Here is a 22857-nt window from a genome sequence, read left to right on the forward strand (position 1 = left end):
TGCTCCCTTTTACCAGCCATGTGGCAGTATGTTCGGTTGTGCAAAAGCTTCCGGAAGGAACACCGACCACAGAGGGGCCAGCGCTGCCTGCAGCCCATTCGGAACCAGCCTCAGTTTCCCCTTCAAAAAGGAGCATCCCTCAGCCCAGGCTCGAACATTTCTCTTTTCTGTGATCTTTTCTCTCATTTTATTTCTTGGCTCACAGGACCTCATTCTTATCTTAACGGGCTTCGTTTTTAACGTGTGTCTGCCGTAACCTCCTCCAGTTCTTTAGGAAGTAGGTAAGTCTGCACAGCAAGTTAACATTTGCAGGACCCCACTTCTCATGGCATTACGAACAGAGAATGATCAGATGAAAAACAAAGACATGATTGATTGAAGAGAGTAAAATATTTATTCAGGTCAAGATGCATGAATAGACTCTTAACAGAAAGAGAATTCAACAGCAGCCATTTACAGAATACACAGCATTGCCACATTTTAGCAAACTGCACCCCAGGACATCAGATAGGTTACAGCGATTTGTTTTTAAAACTGCATTCAATTCTCTCTTACCTCCGCAATAAGGTATCATTAATGCAGTGAAAGAAGTTAGTGAAAAAAGCGCGATCGTCCTTCCCCACCTTCTGCCCATCCGTCTTCCGGGAGACCACGTCTTCCAGGAGAACAGAGGCTGTTGCTCACCAGACTTGGCATGAGGTTTCGAGGCTGCTGCTTTTCCCCCTACATCATAACCGATTTCAAATGGTGCTAGACAAAAACAGACTCTGAACACCAGGAGAAATCGGTCAGCCTGTGTAAGAGATGGGTCCAGTGGTGCTCCCGGGGGTCCGGCACTTGACTGTGCAGGTGGCAAGTCTGATTCCAGCCGCACTGCAAGTGCAGCTGGGTGTTCCGGGGCCTCTAGGAGCGGGTGCAACGCCGATGGGGATGGAACCGTCCTCCAGGCACACAGCCTCGCCCCTCCCCCGCTACAATCGAGTACCGGAGGAGCCGGCATCGCCTGGTCCCCGCGGTCAGAGGCCCTACCGACAGGTGAGCGCCCGGTGGTGCTCCCAGGGTGCTACAACCAGGCATCACCTCGGCCCCTGCTCCAGCTCGGAGTTTCTTTGAAACACAAACACCCTCCCCGCACGGCCGCCCCTCCACAACCCGCAACGGACATACGCTGCGGCGCACTTTTCCTTTTCAAGTTCTTCCTCTCTTGGACCGGCTCAGGCGGCAGAAGGAGGGGCTCTGTCCCACCAGCGAGAGCTCCTCTGCAGGTGGCCCTTGGCTGCGCCGCAATTCTTACTCCTAAAACACTGATTTCAAATGGTGCTAGATACAAAGATGGAAAAATCTAAGCCACCATGTGAAACCAGCTTCCAGAAGAAGAGGATCTCATTGAAGAAAGAAGGAAGACACAACCGGAAGACCCAGGTGCTGCCCTGTCTTCTTGCAGTTCCACTTGGGGCGGGACATCGCGGTCCGGTCCGTGAGACAGGCACAGAGCGGACCTAGCCAGGGATGCTCGAGGAATGTGAAAGTCGCGGCTGACGCGTCGCACAGACGGTGGCAATACAAAACTCATGGAGTCTAGTTGACTCTGGACAACCAGTTCTAACAGTTTATTACACATGTGATGGAGGGAAGTATCCCAGAGCTATTATGAGAATGCGTTACCGTTTTCATTAGCATCGCCCCCTGCTCTCGAAAACATTTCACAGTACGCAGTGTCTTCTGACACTATGTCACGTCATCAGGAAACAAGCGTCCTATCTGCCTAGGAGGTTCGAGCCAGGTGAGTTTCACCTGCTCGGGGGCAACTCCTGATGCGCCCTATTCAGGAAGAGCCTGGGGTCCACCTTCCCAGCCTCAAGTAAGGGTCAGAACATTAGCAATCTTTGTTTAACCTCTGCTGTGACACGCACACAAAAATGTCGTGTCCTGAAGCGGTGTTAAGTAGATAATCCTCTAACACAAGGACCGAGTTTTGTGCTGTTTTCAAAAATGTGTCTGAAAATAAGATTTGCATCCTGTGTTCAAATAAGATTTCCCATCTCCTAAATGTGTCGGGTTTTTTGTTTGTTTGTTTGCTTGCTTTTGTTTTGGTCATCGGAAGCTGAGAAAACAGGTCTGTATCTCCTGGGATGCCACAACTAAGGAAAGAGGAGACAGAGTAGAATCTGGATCTTTCGGGCTGTCTACCAGCTCTGAAGGCTTCCAGATCCAGGCCTGTATTTCTTGTGGCTCCCGGAAATAACAGCATGTGCCGCTGCAGGCAGGAGAAGGAAATAAAATTTGAACACTGAGGTGTGCTTTGTAATTGGGTCGGTCTTGTGAAGCAAGTAGTATTCCCGCGCCTGCAGGAGAAACTGCTCCTTCATGTAGTTCGGTGACTCGCCACGGTCACGTGACTACTACGTGGTAGAGAGCCCCCAAGTCTAACTCCAGAGTCTGTGTTCCTGCCCCTCTGTCCACTGCACCTGCTCCACGGCTGGTCTATCATCTCATTCTGTTCTTGAACTCAATTGTGAGCAAGGGTGGGGTGGGGGGAGTCCGAGGCAAGGTTTCTGCGTGGCCGTGGATGTGACTGACTGCACAACACGTTTAACCTGGTGGAGATGGGAGCCCAGCTGGTCCCGTGAGGGGCCCGGTGCCCCCAGCTGGCTCGCCCACTCCTCCTGCCCCTCTGGAGCCTCTGTGCTCTCCTAGGGCGTAGCTGCGGTTGGGGGAGGCGTTGGAGATGAACCACCAGCAATGGCTGTGCTGGACTCTGGATTCTGACCCCAGCACTGGGCTCCGAGCCCAGGGGCTCTGCGAGGCCCCAGCCACTGAGGGAGGAGCTGGGCAGCGGCTCTGACACAGGGCACCTGCAGTCAACAGCTGGGCCCCGCGACACAGGTTAACTTCCAGGGTTTTAAGGTCAGGAAGTAAGTGGTAAATGAGAGTCATTTCTGTGGGGTCCTATAAAACGAGGGGGTTGGAGATCTACCTTTGCTACTTCTCAGCTTTTTTGCTTTTTACTCCAGCCGAACTCTTCCTCCTTAGTAACCCCCGACTGCCAGTATCCACAAAACCTTTCCCAAGGTATTGCCACACAGGTGTCTTTCAGTGATCCAGACAGCCTCCTTCCTCCCCAGCAGGCCTCTGCGTACACCGTTCCCTCTTTCTGGAACATTCTCTGTCGTCCACTCTCCCAGGGCTACCACCCCATCAACCCTCTCCCAGGTGACGCAGGTCGCCTGAAGCTTTCCCCAGGTGAGCCAGGTGTTGGGTTACGCCCTCTCACAGCACCTAGTTCTTGTCCTTCAGGACGCACGTACGTCACGTGGTCATCAGGGGGATTCATTACAGTCTCTCCCGCTACCCAGGAAGCATCGGCCCTGAGTTCAGAGGGGGAGTGGCAACCGTCACTGAGGGAACTGAGGGCCACGAACCAGGGTCTGGGCCCCCAGACCGAGGTCTACAACACTCAGTTCTCTGGAGGAAGAGAGAAATCATTCACAACACATGAACAGAAACACCGTAAGACAAGAAAAGGCGGGGCGTGCGGGGATGGGGTGGGGGTAAGTAATCCTAGTACCAACACCTTCTGCCCTCCCAACCCCACTGAACAGGAGTCTGCTCGGGTCTCAGTCCTCCCAGGGGAACCAGGCTTTTCTGGCAAAAGTCCATCGAGCAAGGATGCACTTACCTGAAGCTAGCTGGTGTTTCTGTTCCCTTGTTGGACGGGGCCAGGTGGTCTAACAGGGGCTGGAGGCCCCAGCCTGCTAGGGCTCTGCTGTCAAAGGCAGACGGTGTGATCGTCCCAGCCTGGCCCAACAGTCCCACGCACACGGGCCAGTGGGAAGTCTGGTGCGCTGTCGGGGAAGGGAAACCGCCCAGCCAGAGAGCTGGGTACGCCACCACGCAGGGAGAAGGTCTGGGAAGCACAGTGCAGCCTCCGTCCATTTCTGTGCAGACGTTCTATTTGGAGGGTTTTCCACCCCCTCATGCCTAGACACTCCTCTGCCCGGGCAGCGACCGAGGGTGGAGGAAAGGTCACCACACAGTGAATCAGAACACAGGGGCTTTAATTCCTGCGCGGCCCAGACTTGAGAACGGGGGACCCGCACCTCCCTGGAATGGGCCCCAGTTTTTCCAAAACGAGGGAGGGCTCATGCAGACCAGTCTCCGTGCATTCAAATGCTTGAGGGCTGGGGTGGGAAAGAGGACAGAGAGGCAGAGACCTCGTGCAGCAGAAGTCCAGTGACCTGGAGAGGCTGTGTTTTGTCTAAAAGCATGTCTGAATCGGACACGTTAAACAAACAAACAAACAAAAACAACGAAAACTCTGTAAGTCAAACAAAAACATCTGAGGGTTAAAGATGATTCATGGGCCATCGGTTTAAAGGGCAGTCTGGAAACTGCAAAGAGAGCTTCTGCTGCGCTCTAGAAACGATGCCGTCTGTGCCTTTTAAAGTCCTAAAAATCCTATGCCAGGCATGGTGTCCAAAAAATAACACGGGATGAAAACGGGAAGGAGAGGAACCCCGGTTTATGAGACCTATAAGCAAACCCGCGGAACGGACAGACACGCACCCCCAGGAACCGAAGGCCGCCAGCTCGTTCAGTGTGTTCAGCTACCACCATGTGTTCCAATCCAGAATGCTGGGAAGGTTCCTGGGAGGCGTCTTCTGCCTCCCTCCCGACCAGGCTGGGTGCTGAGTCACGGCTACTTACATGACTGACGCAAGCTCCAGCCGGCGCGGGGGAGGGGTGCCGGAAGCAGAGCCCAGATCAGGTCTTCCTGCTACCCGGGATGCTGGTTTCCGGGCTCCTGGCAGCGAAGAAGAGTCATCTTGGTGAGAGAGAGGGGCCTGGGGAAGACCCTTTTGAAAATGAGGAAGGTTCTGCACTCCACACGGTCCTTGCCCATTGTATGCGTGAGCCGAGAGGCCCGGCCCAGCTTCCTGTCACTCAGCTCCAGGCCAGACCCCCGTGTCCTGGACATTTTGTCTTGAGCTGTCAGGGTGGGGGCCTGGTGCCAACTAGCTGTGGTTAATGAATCAGAGGAAAGGGTGATAAAATGTGTATGGGTATGTGCACGGGGGGCAAGGGAGGAGGGAACGGAGGGTGAGGGAGGCAGGAAACATGGAGCTGGCTCTTTTCCTGGCAGCTTGGCCCCCAAAAGGAGGGCGGGGCATCCAGGGATCCCTACGCGTCCCAGACCCGGCATCCCGAAGTGAGAATAACACGCTCTAGACCCACTGAGCCCCTCAAATGCCTGTGGAGGTAACAGGGCAGGAGGTCACAGCCTTCTCATATCACATGGGCCCCACATCAGCAATGCCAGTTTTCCCTGGGGCCGGGGTACCGCGGCCTGAGTTCCCAGGCAGCTGCTTTCCACCCGGTTCGGTTCTCTGTCCCTGCCTCAACACCAGAGAAGACCCGCATCTGAGAATCCTCCAGATTCAGTACAGGCCCAGGCTCGGGATGGCTGGTCGGCTGGCTGGGAGGATGGGATGCCTTGGGGTGCCGTGGGGCGTGGGGGGGGGCAGCAGGGGACAGTGGGGAGCGCAGAGAAGGAGGAGCGATGGAATGAAGAGGGGGGGGGCCCCCCACGCTTCCCCAGAGAGAGGCTTCGCTCAGGCAGAGCAGGAGGACGGGCACTGCCCTGAACTGCTTCCCATGAGAGGAAAGCGAGCACGCCTACAGTCCATTACACAAACACAATGCCCACCACACGGTTCACGGGTCCAAACAACCTCGGGCCAAAGGCAGACCACCGCTGCTTCTCACTCTCCCGTCCCAAATCATGTGCCCCACGCAGTGCAGGTGGGCGTGACAGCGACACTTCGGTCTCAGGTGAAATCCACTCAGAAGGCTGGGGGGCGATGCCCCAGCGCCCAGCTTGCCTGCTCCCCAGGCAGAGCTGGGTCACCCCGAGCAGCAGACACGGTACCCCACCAGGTACCCCGCTGCCAGGACCCTGTGCCTGCTTGCTGCAGGGAGCAAGTCTCTGTCCCCTGAGCCCCTCTGGAGGCTCCAGGGCTCCACAGCTCAGCCCGGCTCCCTCTGGAGGGAGAGCAGGCCACCTGTACGAGTCTGACGGCCTCCTGGGAGCATGGCCTCCAGCAGACACCGGGTAGTGGGACAGACCCACTAACCTCCGAGCGGAGGTTCTCCCGGTAGCTGGGCACACCCCTGGTGGGGCACGTGGACTGGGGCACACCTCGCACCGTGGCTCCACATCTCTAGCTGGGGGCAGGAAGGGGACGCAGAGGGTACATCCAGAGTCCAAAGCCAACTTGGAACACCTTCCTTGCCTGCTTCCCCTGCAGCCGGCCGGCCGGCCGGTGGCTGTACCTAGGCCAGCCCTGTTCTGTTATCGGGCCTCGGGCCTGGAACAGAGAGTGGTGGGAGGAGGCAGGAGGAGGCAGGACGAGGAGGGAGGGAGGCTGGCGGGGGAGGGGTGGGGGAGGAAGTTTCACAGTCTGGCGCACTCGCATCAGATCAGAGAGAGGGGAACACGTACAACTTCCCCTTTCCAGGCGCTTCTCTGCCCCTGCTTTTGTTTCGGTTCCTTCCCCTCTGGACTGGGGATGGCTGGGCTGGTGGGCTGGTGGGCTGGGTGGGGGCAGGCGCCCAGGTACCCGGCCAACTGGGCCCTCGCCCGGCTCTGTCCCGGGCCTGGCAGGCTCCCTCGGCCGTTACCCGGCATGCCCTTCTCCTTGTCAGGGAGGCCTCACCCTCTTGTTTTCAAAGTTTTATAACAGTATTGTTTGTTGTCCAGCAGATTAAATTCTTTTGGAGGCTGGAGGGTGGAGGCGGGGGTGTTGAGGGAGAGAGAGAGGAGGGAGAAGAGAGAGGGAGAGAAAATACAAACAACTTCCATTGGGGCCAAAAGATTAAATGAGTTCCTTTTGTAACACAGAGTTCACCTGTCTTGGAGAGAGGCCCGTGGCCAGGAGCGTGTGTCCCCTTCCCGTCTGTCCCCGTCCCTCTCTGTCGCCCTCACCTAAGCAGGGTGACAGGTGTTCTTGGACTTTCAAGGCCACTACTCAGGGTTCAAGCTGAAAAGAAGAAACTGCTAATAATGTTAGGGGTGGGGGATTCATGCCTGAGCAATCCCTTCCCAAAGAGGGGGCATGGCACAAGGTCTGGCTGGTTCCCACAGACACCCTTGATTCCCGTCTCCTCAGGGCTCCACATGCCCTACTCCAGAACAAGGTGGAGAAGAGGATTCTGTGGGCAGTGCAAGGATGGCTCCCCTCTGCAGTGAGCCTCTGGCCTGTTCACATTTTAAATAAAAGCAATACATTCAATGATGTCGGAGACACTGAAAAGAACAGTACCCCAAGGAAGTCGTAACACGAACGCGTGGACAAATATTCATGTACGCCTAAGGAATGCATGAGAGTGGAAAACAGGAAAGAAAGGAGACAGAAAATCAATATAAAATGAGCATGATCTTACAGACAGGAGGGCCCAGCGAAAAGTCCCCAGCCTGTCAGGCCTTTTGATGCTAAAGCTGCAGACTTAAACACAACATGATGTATGATTCTCCACACGAAATCAACCCTCATTTAGGCATTAACTGGTTCATGTCAGACTCTGGTGTTACCAGTAAATAGTACGTCCATCTGAATACACATGTGTGCCCGTGGGCCTGCCCTGAGATACTCCTTTTCCTTGTCCTACCTTCTTCCCAGCAAACCATGTCTGTCCCTGCCCTTGGCCTTCCCACCAAACTCATTCACATCTCTAGTGCCTATCAAAGGGCCCCAGGCTGGGGGGGGTCAGCAAGGGTGGGCAGTGGCAGTGGTACAAAGACAGGATTAGAGCCGCTCAGGGCTCTTTCCTGGCAGCGATGAGGGACAACATAGCTTTCTCCTTTTTGTATTTGCAAATAATATCAATGCTGTTCGGGTCAGTTCTGGGAATTCTCTCTGCACGAGGGAACAAGGTTAGAGCTCCAGGCCCGATGCTCGTGGGGCCCACCGAGGTTAGGCTTGCCTCCACGGCAGAAAGAAAAGATGTGCAACCTGCTCTGGGTCCCGGTACCCGAGGTTCACGCTGTTCCAGGGAGAGCCTCGCAGTCCCACACGCTCAGGACCCGAGGGACCTCGACAGGGACATCCAGTCCCTCTTCTGAGATAAAGAAGCTCTGTGTCTCTTTGGGAGCCCTCAGCGAAGAGGCCGCCACAGCCCTCCCTGAAGGCTGGCCTAGATCGCCTCCCAGCTACAGGTCCTGCCACCCTCCTTCCCGTCCTCCAGGAGAACAGAAAGATCTGGGTGTGGTGTGACGCATCTTCACACAAAAGTTATCAAAAGCCTTCGCTCCAGCAAAACAATTCTTCTATGGATTCCCCATGGCAGGGCTTCTCTACGAGCCAAGCCTGCATCCGGGGAACACAAACAGACAGACATATGCGTGCTGCCACGCTGTCCGACCCCGATCCTTCAAGAAATGTGCCCGAGGTGAGCCCAAACCATCAAGAGTGAAGGGTGCCATAAACAAAGACAAGAACTTCTCTCTCCCTTCATACAGGCTCGCTCTGGGTCTCTCTGAATAAAGGCCACTCAGAGGGCCACGCAGCCCAGAAGACACAGTCCAGGCTGTGCCTCGACCCTCCTCATAAAGAGTGGGCTTACGCCCAGTATCCAGGGAACACTGATGCCCAGGCGTTCTCTGATCCACCTTCCCCTCTGTGGGTAAGGCCTACTTTTTCAACTCTATCAGAAAGCAACGTTCAGAGCTGAAGCCACTGGTTCCACCAGCTTACAGTATACATTGGCCAATCCTTCCAGTGGGTGCTGTACGTTAATTAGCCAGCAAACAGATAACGTATACACGATGCACACGCTGGGCAGAAAGCTCTGGGCATACCTTATAAATCTGTTGGAAAAAAAATGCCCCACAATGGGGCTTCATTTCTAAGTGAGCCACTTGGCAGAAACAGGGCTACATGCACATGCCTGAAGTGCCCGACAGATGTGTCGGAACGGTCTAAAGCACCGTATATTCCAGAAGCTTCCAAACGTAGGGAGTCTCACCAGAGACACATGGTGAATGGCTGGCTTCCTGGTCAAGGAGGGCAAGCCAGGTTTCATAAGAACTCCTCGTAAGAGAAGTTGAAACAATCCAAGAACAGGAGAACCTGGGCGGAGGCTCCCTTCCCCATTCAATGCGTAGAAAAGAAACCTGCAACCTACAGAGATCAAGTCGGCTACCCAAGATGCACTCCCCATCCCTGCCCTGCCCCCCTGCTCAGCTAAAGAGCACAACTGAAACCCAAGGAAATGACATCTGGAGTTGGAGGGCCTGGGGCGGGGGGGGGGGGGTGGGGGTGCGGTGACCCAAATTAAGCAGGTACAAGAAACCGGACCTCAGCATGGCTGTCTGAGGCTGAGCTTGAACACCCCCGGGGATCCCACCGCCGACCCTCACAGGGCTGTGTGAGGACCAAGCGAGCCAGCGAATCTGAAAAGAGCTGCAAAAACAACACACGGTGCACATAAGACGTCGGTCACGGATCAGTTCGGCTCCTGCCTGAATCCTGGCCCAAATCCCTGTTTGCCACCCCACCCTGGTGGGGAAGGGGGCGGGCTCACAGCTACGAGTCCCAGCATAAGTGTCCAGTAAAGCAGCACACGGATCGTGTCTTGAAGGCATATTGCTAATTTGAAAACCCTGCATTCCATTCTGCGGCCCGCGCAGCACGTGCCCGCAGCCCCAGGGGCTCCTACCTACGCAGCCTTGGAGAAGCGGCGGACAGCGGCAGACGTTGGGGACAGAGGCCGCCATATCCCCAGGCTGGCCTTTCACAACAGCCCACGAGGGTCTGGGGCCTTGAGCTTCCCTGCATGTGTTTTACTTTTGCTACCTTCAAAACAGTGACTCAAGACTGAAAAGCTAAAATGGAACCAAGCGGCTCAGAGATATTTTTGTTTTTGTTTTTTGTTTTTTTTCTCTTGTCTTTTTTTTTTTTTAAATAGAAGAGCTTAAACAACCACATGAGAAAAAAATGGCTAAATATAAAGGAAGACTTCCTGACAGCAAGGGGCACAGACCCTGAACAGACGTCTCAGGGAAGGCCCAGGACACGGGACCAGTAGTCCCGTGTTCCCTCAAGGATTCAGGGCCACAAAGGACAGAGCGTCTTCCCTAGAGCACGGTGGCATCTCAGTCAGCCCCTGTGGCACAGCAAAGACCCCCACACTGCCCAGCTCCAGACAGGCCCCTTGGCGGGAGCCAGAGGTCACAACCCCTGTCACTTGGGTGACCTTCCTGAGACACCTTCACGCAATCTCCGGCCCCTTCCCGCTCGCTCCTGAAGAGTTCCTGGAAAACTGTCTCCACCCACCTGCCCTAATTGATGGTGACAGCATCCCTGCAGAAAACAGGACTGTAGCTGTTCTCAGATCCTTCAAGGCCCCTCCCCTCTCCCGTAAGTCAGGCCTGCTCGTTCCCGACCTGAGTTTCTGCCTAAGAAACACCTCCGTGAACACCCAGGTAGCCCCCATGTCAGAGTCGGCAGGCACCTCCCAAAAGATTCTGGTTCAACCCCCTCATCTTAGAAATAATGAAAGTGAGTCCCAAAAGGTAAAGTGAGTAAGATTTTACCACAGGATCCTGGGCCAGAACACGGGACTGTGGAGACTTCTATACAACGCCACAGAACGCCCCCTTTCCCGGAGTTCCCACAACCACACCCCAAGACCCACACCGCACCTTCGTGCAACATCTGCCCCCTGGCAGCAGGTGGCAGTCTCCGAGGTTCAAGTGGGGCAGGCTTCGACCACGGGGCCAGGGAGGGAAGAATCACGTGGCCTGACTCACCATAAGCTTCTACCCTGTAAACAACTCCTGAGCCCTGGAGCCGCACACGCTGGAGACATCCCCTCCCCCATCTCCAGCCACCAACTTGCCTCAACCTCTTTTGGACACAAAACTTGTCCAAACATCTGGCACAAGGTGACTTCTCCTCCCTCTCCCGCCCCCTGACCCGTCCCTATCGCGATAATCTTGGAACCGCGGGTTCTGCCAGGAGAGCCTGAGCTGAGTTCTGTCTCCTGCAGGCACATATTTTACTGGTGACTTGGCGAAGACTTAACCCGAGCGCTCCCCTGTCGGTGTGGACGAAAGAGGGGCACCGTGACGAGGCAGAGAGGCGCCAGCTGCCACCTGGTGAGGGGGGGAGACGTTAGGCCAAGAGCAGCCATGGCTAACGGAAAAACCTCCGTTTGCTGGTGACCAACGGCTTGACGTCTACTGCCACCTTGATCCCTGACTCACTGCACGTTCTTGTAAGCTTTGGGGACCTTGGGTGGTTTTTCCAGCTCTTAGGAAAAGAGAGGCATTAGCAACTCTATCAACTTGAACTCTGGGGGCTCCATCAATATGGCTTCCCCAGGTGGTCGAGATCCTTCAGTCTCTCAAATTCCCTCCCCGACCAACATTGGGATCGCTGCTTCTTATGGGTGGGTGTCCCCCTTTTTGTATCTGCATACTTTATATAGTTCCTAATTCCTTTTGTATTATTGTGAACGACCTCTCCCTACACCAGAAAGTACATCCCAGGAGAGCAGAAACTTGGTTTTGTAGAGTTCTGCGTCCCCAGCTCCTAGCACACGCCCCGCCACGAAGCAGAGACTGGGCGCACACTTGTGGCGTGGGTGTATCTGCCATGCTCAGCCCTGCCTGTTCAGGGACACCAGAAACTAGCTGTCTCTGCCTTGCCCCCCTCCCCCCGAAAGGGATATGGCATGGCTATGGCCAGTGGCTGCCACGTCCCCCTAGGCACCTGGCCTTTCACACCGGTTTCTGTCAGATCTCCCGGCTGCCCGATCTCTGATGGTCTTAGCTCCCAAAGATGTCTGACTTCCACCCAAGAGGGCGAAGAAAAAGCACAGGCTTTGGAATCCAAAGTGCCGGGGTTTAAAGCTCAACAATCCCACTTGCCAAGTATGTGACCTTGGTTCAGTGAATTACTACGCACGGCTTCCTTATCTGTTGAAGGGAAGTAATACCTACTTCATGCGGTTGCTCTGAGGATGAAATCAGACCAGCAAAGACAGACGCTTAACGAAAGTCAGTTTCCCTTTCCTGGGACCCTCTGCCGGGACCAAGAGTCCCGATGCCCATCTCATAGCCTCACGCCTCATTACAGACCCTGATCTGGGCTCCACGCACACACAGGCCCATTCCAGGCTGCAGCGGGCACCGCTGGTTGAACGCCGGACGCATCCTCCCACCCCACCCCCGCTGCCCTGATCCTGTGGTCAGACGATGCGCGACCACGTCCCCGCGTGCCTCGCTCCATCCTCGTGCCCCTGCTCCTTCCTGCCCAGGCCCGACACTATCGCATCAGGCTGTGCACGGGCCTTGGGGCCTGGAGGTTTTCTCTGGCTTCACCAGCTCACGAGCAGCCTCCTGTGAAAGGAGCCGGCAAGGAATCAAACCCAGCCTAGGCCTTCTTCACAGACACTCCAAGGCCCAGAAAAGCAACGCAAAAGGAGGGCCTCCCACAGACAGCCTGCTAGTGGAAAGGGCAGTATCTCTTTCATATCTCACAGGGAGGCAATGTGCCCAAAACAGTGACCAGCACGAGGTACACATCCTCGCTAAAGCTGTGGCTGCAGCCTCGGAGGCCCTCGTGCCAGGGGACAGAGCCAAGATATGCATTAAACAATTCACGGCCCCGACCGGCTCAGGATTCAGTGGAACAGAGAAGGTGCTGACCAATCAGGTCCCCCGGCGGGGCCCCTCCCCAGCGCCTCCTGGCCAGGCCACACCACCACAGCTCCGGCACCACCAGCCCTGTTAACCTCTGCTGGACCCCGGATGGAGAGGCCCCACTCTGCCTCCTGGCTCCCAGAGCACAGGGGTTCAAAGGTTGAGAACCGAGTGCCAGATATGCCCGGTCCCCCTCTCAGGGGACGCCAACCGTGGTGCTAGCTTGGCTGGGGACACGTAATGCCCGTGTCATGGCAGCAGAAGCCAGCCCGGTAAGCAGGGAGCAAGGAAGCAGATGACGAACAAAATGAGGAAAATCAACGGGGAAGCACCCACCCCAAGTCTGGAAACGCCAGAGGCCCCGCAGACAACTGCGTCACAAGGAGCAAAATCAACTTTCCCTCCGCTTCCCATTCTGATCTTCCCAGTCCAGCCAAGGCCAGGGCAGGGCTGTGAATGGGAGCAGCGGCCACCCTGAGCCAGGCCCGGGACCACGCCACACCATATGGGGGCAGAGGCTCCTGAGCGTGGCCAGCGGCTCCATCTGGCTCCGGCCCGGCAGCCTGCACTGGCCAGACTCTAGCCGACACATCTTGAGGGACTTGGCCGGCTCCTCTTCGTCTCCCCAGCTGCACCAAAGCTGATCTCTCCTCTTTATTCGTGTTCCAGGTCCAACACCCCCAGCCATCCCTCCCCACGTTACTGCTGGAGGGGCTGAGACTTGTCAAATTCCTTCAGGGAAGAGAAGAGTCGGGTGTCTCTTCCCAACAGCCTCGGATTCCTCACTCGGGGAGGACCTCAGGCTGCTCACAGCCAGCTCAGCCTCCGGTCAGATAGGGAGGAGAGAAGATAAAACACTGACGGGCAGAATTCACCAGTCCTTCCTGGCCAGCGGTGGGAAGGGGGTGGGGAGAGCAGAGGTGGGATCCCACAGGTGCCTCCAGATATCAGCCAAGTGTGCGGTAAAATTACCGGGGACCATCCCTTTTATCTTGAGACCCCAGACAAATCCGCTGTCGGCTAATTCCCACCTGACCCTGCTCGCCCAGAACATTGCAGGAATGCATTCAATAGGAGATTTCCTGGTAGGCAGCGTGGCAAGCGACTACGGTCTGCTTTCTGAACTGTCTCTAGAATGCGACAGGCCTCCCCAGTTCTGCAGTCCCAACATCATTTTTAATCACCGTTGCTATTACTGTGACCAGCATCAAGTGAGGCAGAGAAAAAACATTTGTACGTCAACAGCCTGGAGATGCTTTGCAATGGTTTACCAGGTCAGGAAATTTTTTTTTTTTTTTTTTTTTTTAAGGTGAAGGCAATGAGGGCCTAGAGGAAGAGACTGATTTACTCAAAACAAAAAACAAACAAAAAAAACCCCCAAAACAAGCCCCATGACACACGCAAGTGGAGAAAGAGCCCTGAAGTCTACTGCCCAGCCCATAGTCTAAACTCCAGGCTACGGCGGCAGACGCAAGCCCCAAGGTGTCCAGAGTCAGAGTGAACATCCACTGGGATACACAAGCAAGGGCACACGCAAGTCCCAGGCAGACTCCCTGCCCCCAACCGGGCTCAAACCCAGAATCTCATGCTGGATGTTGGGGGCCAAGGAGAGATCCCGGCCAGTCACTGTGGGAGGCCCAACTGCTCTGCTGACTGCCACACCCAGAAACACGTCCCTGCCATCTCCCACATCCCGGCAGCCGGATCACTGTGGCTGGCCCTTCCCCCAAGTCCTTGCTGGTTACTAACCCCATTCACAGAAAAGCCAGGAGTAGGAGAATGGAAAGAAGAGAGCATTGTTTGGGAGATTGTGAATGGAGACGTTTGAGGATTCCCCACTGACTAAGGAAAACGGTCTCCATGAGAAGGGAAGGGGGCTGGGAGGTGGGGGGGTGGGGCCGGAAGCGTCAGCCCACACCTGACTTACCTGAGAGGCTGGGAAGGGGTTAAATCCCATTTTCTTGCTGCATCTGGGTTCCAGTAAGCAGCTTGGCGATGATTCACTGACAAGACCGGAACCTGTCACATCAGTCAGCACTCGGGGTCGCGGAACCACAGAAAATCGGTGGCTCGACAGCACCTACGGGAGGGAGGAGGCAAATATCCAGCCTGCTCTGCCCCGTACCACCCAGCACGAAACGCTCAGTCACCACCCAATTCCTCCAGAGGACGGCTGACTAAAGCCAGATTTCCAGAAACCCCAAACTGGTGGGGGGGGGGGGGGAGGGGGCGGTGGTGAGGGCGGCGAGCAGACACAGCTCCCGGATGCCCGTAGCCCAGTCTGCCGTCACACACCCGAAAGAGAATCAAAGGAAGGAGGAGGAAGAGGTAGAGGAGGGCAGGGAAGACAGGAGATCCAAAAGAGGCTCAAGAGGTCAGAAGACCTCCTTGGGCAAAGAAGGCAAACAGGAAACCAAGAAGACATGCGGGAGGCTGGTGGGCGCCATAGGCCACATCGCACACCATCAAGAACCTCCTGGCCCTCATCCCAATCAGACCTTCCGATCTCGCAGCATCTGAAACAGGGAAAAGGAAAGAAAGCTTGGCAGCCCTGAAGCAGACACAGCCACGCGCGCGGGCGCACACACACACGCACACACACACACACACAGCCCTTCCTGGAACGAAAGACCCCTTGGAGAAGGCTCACACTCTCTAGGTTCCGGTTCCCTGGGAGAAGGGCTCCTCTCCCGCAGGGGAGGGCAGACATGTCCGATAAGAATTGCTTAGCACAATGCTATATATAGTCTAGGTTCCTAGCGGCCTAGAGATTTGGAGCTAGAACTTGGCAGAGAACCATGCTAGATGCTGGCAAGGACCATCCTCCCCCAGCCAGCCAGCCGAGAGCCTCACCTCCCCGCTGGGGGCAGTGAGGGCAAGCAGGGCCCTTCCCGTCGGCCCATTAATAACACCGCACTGAGGGGCATGGGCTTTAGGCTCCGCTTTAGGGAAAATCGACTTCTCCTGAATGTGAGGGCGATGTGCGGGGGCTGGACACTGGGATCTAGCCTCTCTGCAGCTCTCCAGCCGCACCAGAAAATCCAATCTCTGCTGGAGGATCAGGGGTAGGGGTGCGCGGGGAAAGGAAAAGTCACGGCAGCTGGGTGGGTTCAATGAACATCTATCGCTTCCGATGTGTGACGGAAAACCAGAATGCAGACGAATACTTAGCTGCAGAAAGCCAGGCTGCCAGGCATCTCCTTTTTTTGTTCCAAATAAATGCACACGGGCCATTCTATTAGGCGGTATGATGGCTGTCTTCTGCACACCAGCTCTGTCCCCAGCTTAGCCTGAGTCTCCAAGAGGCTGTCACCGACTCATGGAGCTCAACTCCTCTGAGTTCTCTGTGGGGAAGAAGTGAAAGGAAGCCAGGTAGGCTCAGCTCTTGGGGCCAGCCAGCCAAGCAATGAATTCTGCAAGCCCCAATCAGGGTCCCATCTGGGGCTAATATATGGCCCCGGGACCATGGTATGGTCTTCAGCTGCTGCTCACTATCCAATGACAGCAACAAGACAAGGCTGTGCCCCTTGTCCTGGAGAAAAGTCCAGTCCCCGTGGGCACAGGGTCTCATCAAAAAGGAACTACCACCTCCTTCGGAAAACAAACCTGAGGGACAGCAGAGCTCTCTGAAGTACAGAATTTGAGCCCTCATCATATGCGCAGCTTCTGGACAAAGAGACACAAAGGATCTAACATCCACATATATACGATTTTTTTTAGGTCAAGTTGCTCTCTATTCAGGCTCAAAATGACATGACACAAAGGGGCTGGGGCTGCCTTTGCATTCTGGGCCAGGGACAGCCGGCTCTCGTCCTTTGCCCTGCGTACCTCTCCACTGTGACCTCCACCAGGTCTTCCTACTCCCTCTGGCTCCCAAGGCCCCAAAGCCACTCCTTGCAGAGATCCCAAATGAGTCACACTGGGAGGTCCTTGGGGAGCGGAGGAGGTGCTCGGCGACAAATGTCAGTGCTAAGCATCATCTGTGGGAAAGCAGGAGACTGAAAAATGGCCTAAGGGGTACATAGGCAGGGTGGTCCCGGGCCAGGCCGTCCTCAATTCCCCACCCACAAGTTGTTTGCTCCTCTGTCCCCAGACAGGGCCGAGGGAGACAGAGGAGAGAAGGGAAGCCAGATGCTGAGGATAGTGGTTTGCCTGAGATTCAGTGGCAATGGAGGCCCAGGCCTCTCTTGCTCCCAAGAAGGCATGGCTGGCCATGGTTGGGCGGGGCCGGGCGGGCGGGGTGGGGGGGAATGTCACGCGCCCTTAGCGCAATGCTGCAGATTCAAGAAAAGTCTAGAACCCTGAGCCGCCATGATGACGCACACACACACACACACACACAAAGGTCAAGGACTCAAGGCCCACTATTTCACCTAAGAAGGAATTGAGGACGATGAAAGGGGAGAAGGTAAGTTTGACTCGGGACAATAAGGAAAGGGGAGGCTGAAGTAGGCTGCGCCAGAGCTGGCCTTCAGCTTGAGGCCGGTGACGTGGACCCACCATCTTCTGATGGGTGACACCATCTGCCGGTGTGATGCCAGCAGAGGTCACCTGAGACGCCATGTCCCCACCATGGGCTCTTGCTTCCGGGGCCCCGGAATGCCAGTGATCACTAAGGACTCCCAGGCCCACCCTACCCGAGACGGGCTCACCCTCCATCTATGACAATGAGCCATGGTGAGAAATCCCGGAGGGTTTTCTGGCCCTGAGAAGATGTCTCTTGTTTGGGACGGGTGAGAGGAGCTTGTAAAATGACCGTTTGCCAAGCTTATCTAATAACACAAGCAGCTGCATTTTCTTTTTGGTTTCTGAAACTGAAGGGTCCACAGACCGCTGTTGGGTTACCTGGCCTTGTCTCCCCATCCCCGATGTCCAGAAGTGCTCTTCTCTGCCAAGCCCTTCCTGAAAATGAACCCAGCCTAAGGGTCGGCTCTGAGCCCCGATAAGCTGTGTTTGCTGCTTTCATGTTGACAGAACGTCCTGGCCATTCGGCTGAGTGCCCCATCTCCCAGCTCCCGACACACTGAGTCATCATCCAAAGAGGAAAAACACAACAAAGCAGCCGTCACCAGGGTCCCCATTGCCGTCGGCTGACGACTCATGGGCTGTCGTCACTCTCTGCTCTGCAGCCCCGGAATCGGTGACGAGGGGCTTCAGGGTGCCCAACTCCCCTCCCACGGGATGCAGCAGCGTCAGGAAGCAGGCAGCCACTGCTGCGATTCGATTCGGAAAGAGGGGAAGCTAACCTGGCGTCACGAGGCTCCCAGGAAGGATCACTGGTTAACCCTCACGCTGCCACCACCCACCCTGACCTCACGGCTCTGCTCCCACAGCGTTTTCCCGATGCAGAAGTTAAGGGGGTCTTTACTCCAGGTCAGGGAAAAGCACTTCCTCGTAGGCTTCAGGTGTGCAAAGCCCGGTCACCTCCTCCCCTGCCTCTGGTATCACTGAAGGCAGGCAAGCTCCCTTCCCCCAATTCCTTCTCCAGCCACCTGCTACGCACTCTTCTTAAGTCCCCGATAAAACAGCTGGGCAGGGGAAAGGGAGGTGCACCACTTTCTGTCGGGAGCCTGTTTGCTTGGCAATATATTAGGCATTTCACTGTAGATTACAGTGGCTCCATGTCACTGACTGAGGTCACTAAGCCTCAGAAAAACCACCTAACAAGATGAGGCAGGGTCAAGATCCAAGTGCAATGGTCCTGCTCCCTGCCTTGTCCGATCTCCACTGATCCTGGGTTCTGGAGCTCACTCTGCTCTGAAGGTACTACAACCATCCCACCTCCACCTTCTCTTCCAGGAGGAAGGTAAGTAGGATAACTGAGGTTTGTTAATCCAACAAAATTTCAGCTACAAAAAAAAAAAAAAAAAAAGCCATCATCTTGAGTGAACCTGACCACAAAGGAAGAGGAGAAAGTTAACGAGGTAGCAGGGTCCAGGGGAGCGTGGAACAGCTACGAGACCCAGACCTCGGGTGCAGGAAGAGCGGCCACCCAAACTCCCATATGGCATTAGAGGTGTATGAAATTCCTTAAACAGGCACGTTCTGGGGATCTACCTTGTAAGAGCCACGTGGCAGACACTGAGAATTGAGAGGTAAAGAAGAAGGCAAAGGTTTGGGGAAACAGGGGTTCTAATCATGATCAGAGCACTTACCAGTCACGGGACTCTCCTCGGAGGGTTGTGGAAAGCAGTAAATGAAAGAAGGTCCGTGGAACAGCCTGACGTGGCACCTGGCGAACAGAAGGCACCAAATAGGTTAAGTGTCTTCCTTCCTTGACTCTCAGCGTCTTGCAGCTCATCATCTCGTAGGTGACCCAAGACTTCTACACAAAGAGCCATAAGGCCACCAAAGTAGCACACAAGAGGGACAACGTGTACGAGAGCTTGGCCGGAGGGAGCAAGGAGAGGTTACGAGGACTGCTGCTTGTGAAGGTGATCGGGAAAGGTCCAAGGAGGACGGTGGGGCTGCCGCAGGTGGGTGCGGTGGAGCCAAGGAAGCATGGAAAATACCAGTAGGGAAAACCGAGAGATAGGAAAAGCAAGAAAAAGTAAGTTGCCTGGCTTTGTTGGAATACGTGGTCCACCTGGGGAAACGCAGAAGAGTAAGACTGCAGAGGAGAGCTAAGGCTAGTTACAGACAGTCCTCAGCACTGTGCCAAAGGGAAGGAATTGTACTCTCGAAATGATGAGAAACCATTTTAAACCTCTAAGCAAGAAAAGACAAGATGGCCGCTGCACGCAGAAGGGCCTGGAAAGGAGAGGGACGGGCAGCAGGGAGCCTCACCGGAGGACTACAGCTGGAACCATGGCACTGGCAGGGGGCATGACGAGGAGCAGAAAAGAAAAACAATGAGAAGGGAGGGCCATCGAACAAATCCTCAAAGCTGCCTTGGACCCCACCCCCTTGTCCCCATAGAGAAACTGCCGGAGACAGAGCCTATTTGGGGAACACAAACCACAGGTCCGACACGTCTGAGATGAGCAGCCAGGTCTCTGCCTTCAGTCGCCCCCTCCACACACACACCCCCCCCAAAAAACTCAGCTTCTGCCCTGGACTGCTTTAAGCCTCAGGCCAACGAGGGCATGGGAGACCCAGGCCTTCTGTTAGCAATGCCCACCCTCTGGCCAAGCTGGGGCCCCAGGTGGTGGAACCCCCACCCAAGACTGTGTCCGAGGGTGGGACTGGGCGGTCCTGCCCCTGTGGCCACCTTCACTGCGGCAGCCACCACTGGGCCCGCCTCTGCTGCGCCTCTGCCCCCCCTCCCCTCCTCCGTCACAGCCCCCGCCCCCCGCCCACTCTGCGGAACTGGCACAGCAGGACCAGAAAAACCAACGCCACCATGTCAGAGACCAGCAGAAACGCCTCCAAAATGGCAGCCTTAGGATAAAAGGAGTCAAAAACACTATCAACCCACCCAAGGAAAGGGAAGCCAGTGACAAGGGGAGTGAACTGTCAACCACCTCCCAACTGGGCCCCCGACACACACCCTTCCTCACTCTTAGAATCGTCATGTCTTTCCCTTCAGAAACTTCCTCTCAAAACCCAGAAAGCATAAGAAGGAAAGAACGGACGTCATACCCCATGCCCCCGAGAGGTCCTGGGGGCCATGGGTGACACAGGGCATTGAGAAGGACATTCTGCGTTCCACCTCCCAAGGAGGACAGCAGCCCACTTCTGTCTTCAAACCCAACTCCCATCACTGACTGGACGAGGGCTAACCCTCCGAGGGAGCCAAGTCTTCCCCGGCTCCCCAACCAGACCCTCCCCAGCTCCATGGGCCCTGGGGAGCCAGGAGGCAGGGTTGCAAAGAAAGGCCGAGAAGGCACAGCCGTGCCTCCGTTATGTAAGAAGAAGGGCGGTGCTGTCCTAGGCCAGCGACCCAGGGCGCATTGCGCTCCCGGATGCGCAGTCATGGGCGGGGGCCACTGCGCAAGGCGCAGGGCTCTGAAACCCCCTCCCCACAAATGTGAGACCTGCAACACGGACTCGATGGGGAGCCGGGACCCTGATTTTTCCAAGTCTCCCTCCCCCAACCACAGGCGAACAGCCTGCTGCCCTAGTTTTGCTCTCACTCTCCTCACTCCCCAGAATGACAAACCTTCCTAACCTGGGACCTCCAAACCTCTTGCGGCCCAGTGGCTCTCCCGGAAATCCCACCAAATACGCAGTTTCTGAGCAACATCCTGGGGTCAGTCCCCATCCTCACCTTTGCAAGACCAAGGAGCAGCAGCTTCCAGAAGGCAGGTCTTTCCCACACTGGGCTCAGCTCTGGACAGCCCCGTCAATGCAAATCTCTCGTCCCCAGGGAGCAGCCCAGAGGCAGCAGGAAGCCCATGGTGGTGGCAGTGTCAGCAGCAGCAGATCTGTCCTACCTTGCCCCGTGCGTTTCCAGGGGAGCCAAGAATTATTGTGCCGCAACACCGAGGTGTGGCTGATTGGAAAATTCCCTTTTCCGACACCAAACTAAAGGACAAATACTTCCTTCCAGTTTGGTCAACCCTCTGCGCACCCATCTCTCCAACCCTTCCTACTCCAAAAAAAAAAAAAAAAAAAAAAAAAAGTTTGGGGAACCCGGAGCTCCTCTTCCTCTGAGTGCTTGAAATAAAAAAGGCATAGGAAGAGGCTTCACCTGGTCAGTCAAAAGCAGGCACAGACACAGGAGCATACGCACACCCCTAAACAGATTTTAGAAAGCTGCTGGGCTTCTCCCCCCCTCCCCTTTAAGCAAGTGAAATGCAAATTCAGATTTGATACCCTGCCCTCAGCCAATCAAAAAAAGGTTTTCACCTGCCATTGGCCCACCCACCAATCAGAGGAAATGTCTGGAGTGAGAGCCCTCCCCTGGCCAATGGAAGGCCAGCTCAGTCACTTAGTTAATGATGCAGCAGTACAAGGAAGGCCATCACATGTGAACTGGAAGGGTGCCAACATGGAGACACAGAGAGCGCAAGGTAAACAACTTTCCAACGCCAAAAGGATGACATTTAATCTCTAAATGCTAGCTTCCCTTCTCAGCTCATCCCTAACCCCTCTCAGCTGGCCCTACAGATGCCGGGAGCCTCACTACCTGTCCCCCTTGGAGCTCCTAACAAGATGCAACAGTGACTGCGTCACCATTCCCCACTTTTCCCAACTACGCAGTGACAAACCTACCAGCTTTACCCCACTTCTCCCAACCCACGCCCCATCCTGCCCACCGGCTCCCCACAGCCCAGCTGTCCCGAGGCTGAACATTTCAATAAGGCAACCCCTGGAAAGCTATGGCTTTCCACCTTCCTCCCAGCACCTCTCCTCCTCACTTCCTACCTGCCACCTAAGAACGACATGGATGGACAGACAGACGCGGATACCCAAACAACCTGGAAAACCAGTCTGTCTGTCTGTTCAAAAGAAGGAAACGGGGGCAAAGGCTGGTAGGTCAGGTGGGACGCTGGGGACAGCTTGCTCCTCTAGCCTCTACCCCGGTCAGGCTTGAGCAGCTGACACTAAAAGAAAAGAAAATTAAAGTGGAAAAAAAAAACCACACACACACAAAAAACCTCTCTCAGAGAAAAAATAGCAAAAAAGCGAGAAAGAAGGTGAGAAAGACAGAGCACCCACATACGCAGAGACATCGCCCCCGATCCCAGCAGATACGTACGTGGGGGAAGAAGGGGGTTACGCCATCAAGTCCTGAAGCCCGTCGGACCACCCATCGTCGCCTGCGCAGACCCAAATCTCGGTCTTGGCCGTAGGGTGCCGCAGTCCCGAATGTTCCAGAAATTGGTCCCGTTAAACCTTCCACCATCGCCCCGCAACCTCTTGCTCCCACCCCTGCCCCCCCCACCAACACCCACCTCCCCCCCGCGGGAACCGCCCGTGCCACCTTGTGTGTCATCTCCTTAGCCCGGGCTACCCAGAGGCCTCTAGCCCCCGACAGATTTCTGAACGCTTGGCAAGTGAGCTGGCAGAACCTGGTGCCCGGTGTTGCTATGACTTGTTTCTTGATTTCTCTCTCTCTCTCTGCTGCAGCACGGCTGTTGCTAGCAGACCTATCGACGGAGCGCTCTCTCTCTCTCTCTCTCTCTCTCGCTCTCTCTCTCTCTCTCTCCCCTCTCTCTCTCTCTGAGCTCTGTGACGCAGATCTAAATTCTCCAGTCTGCTCCTTG

The 22857-nt window shown here is 55.6% G+C and overlaps 1 protein-coding gene across 1 annotated transcript in view; it reads right to left on the reverse strand.

Moving 5' to 3' along the window:
• Positions 1-371: 371 nt before the first annotated feature.
• Positions 372-22857, reverse strand: part of LOC106981807 (uncharacterized) — a 68297-nt gene continuing 45811 nt past the window's right edge. The window contains exons 4-6 of the mRNA XM_053209153.1: positions 18862-18938; positions 14634-14786; positions 372-4804 (exon numbers count right to left, since the gene is read on the reverse strand). Coding sequence (XP_053065128.1) covers positions 14734-14786; positions 18862-18938 — 130 coding nt within the window. The 3' untranslated portion in view covers positions 372-4804; positions 14634-14733. The remainder of the gene's footprint in view (positions 4805-14633; positions 14787-18861; positions 18939-22857) is intronic.

This window comes from Acinonyx jubatus, chromosome E4 (assembly GCF_027475565.1).
Source record: "Acinonyx jubatus isolate Ajub_Pintada_27869175 chromosome E4, VMU_Ajub_asm_v1.0, whole genome shotgun sequence".
NCBI lineage: Eukaryota > Metazoa > Chordata > Mammalia > Carnivora > Felidae > Acinonyx > Acinonyx jubatus.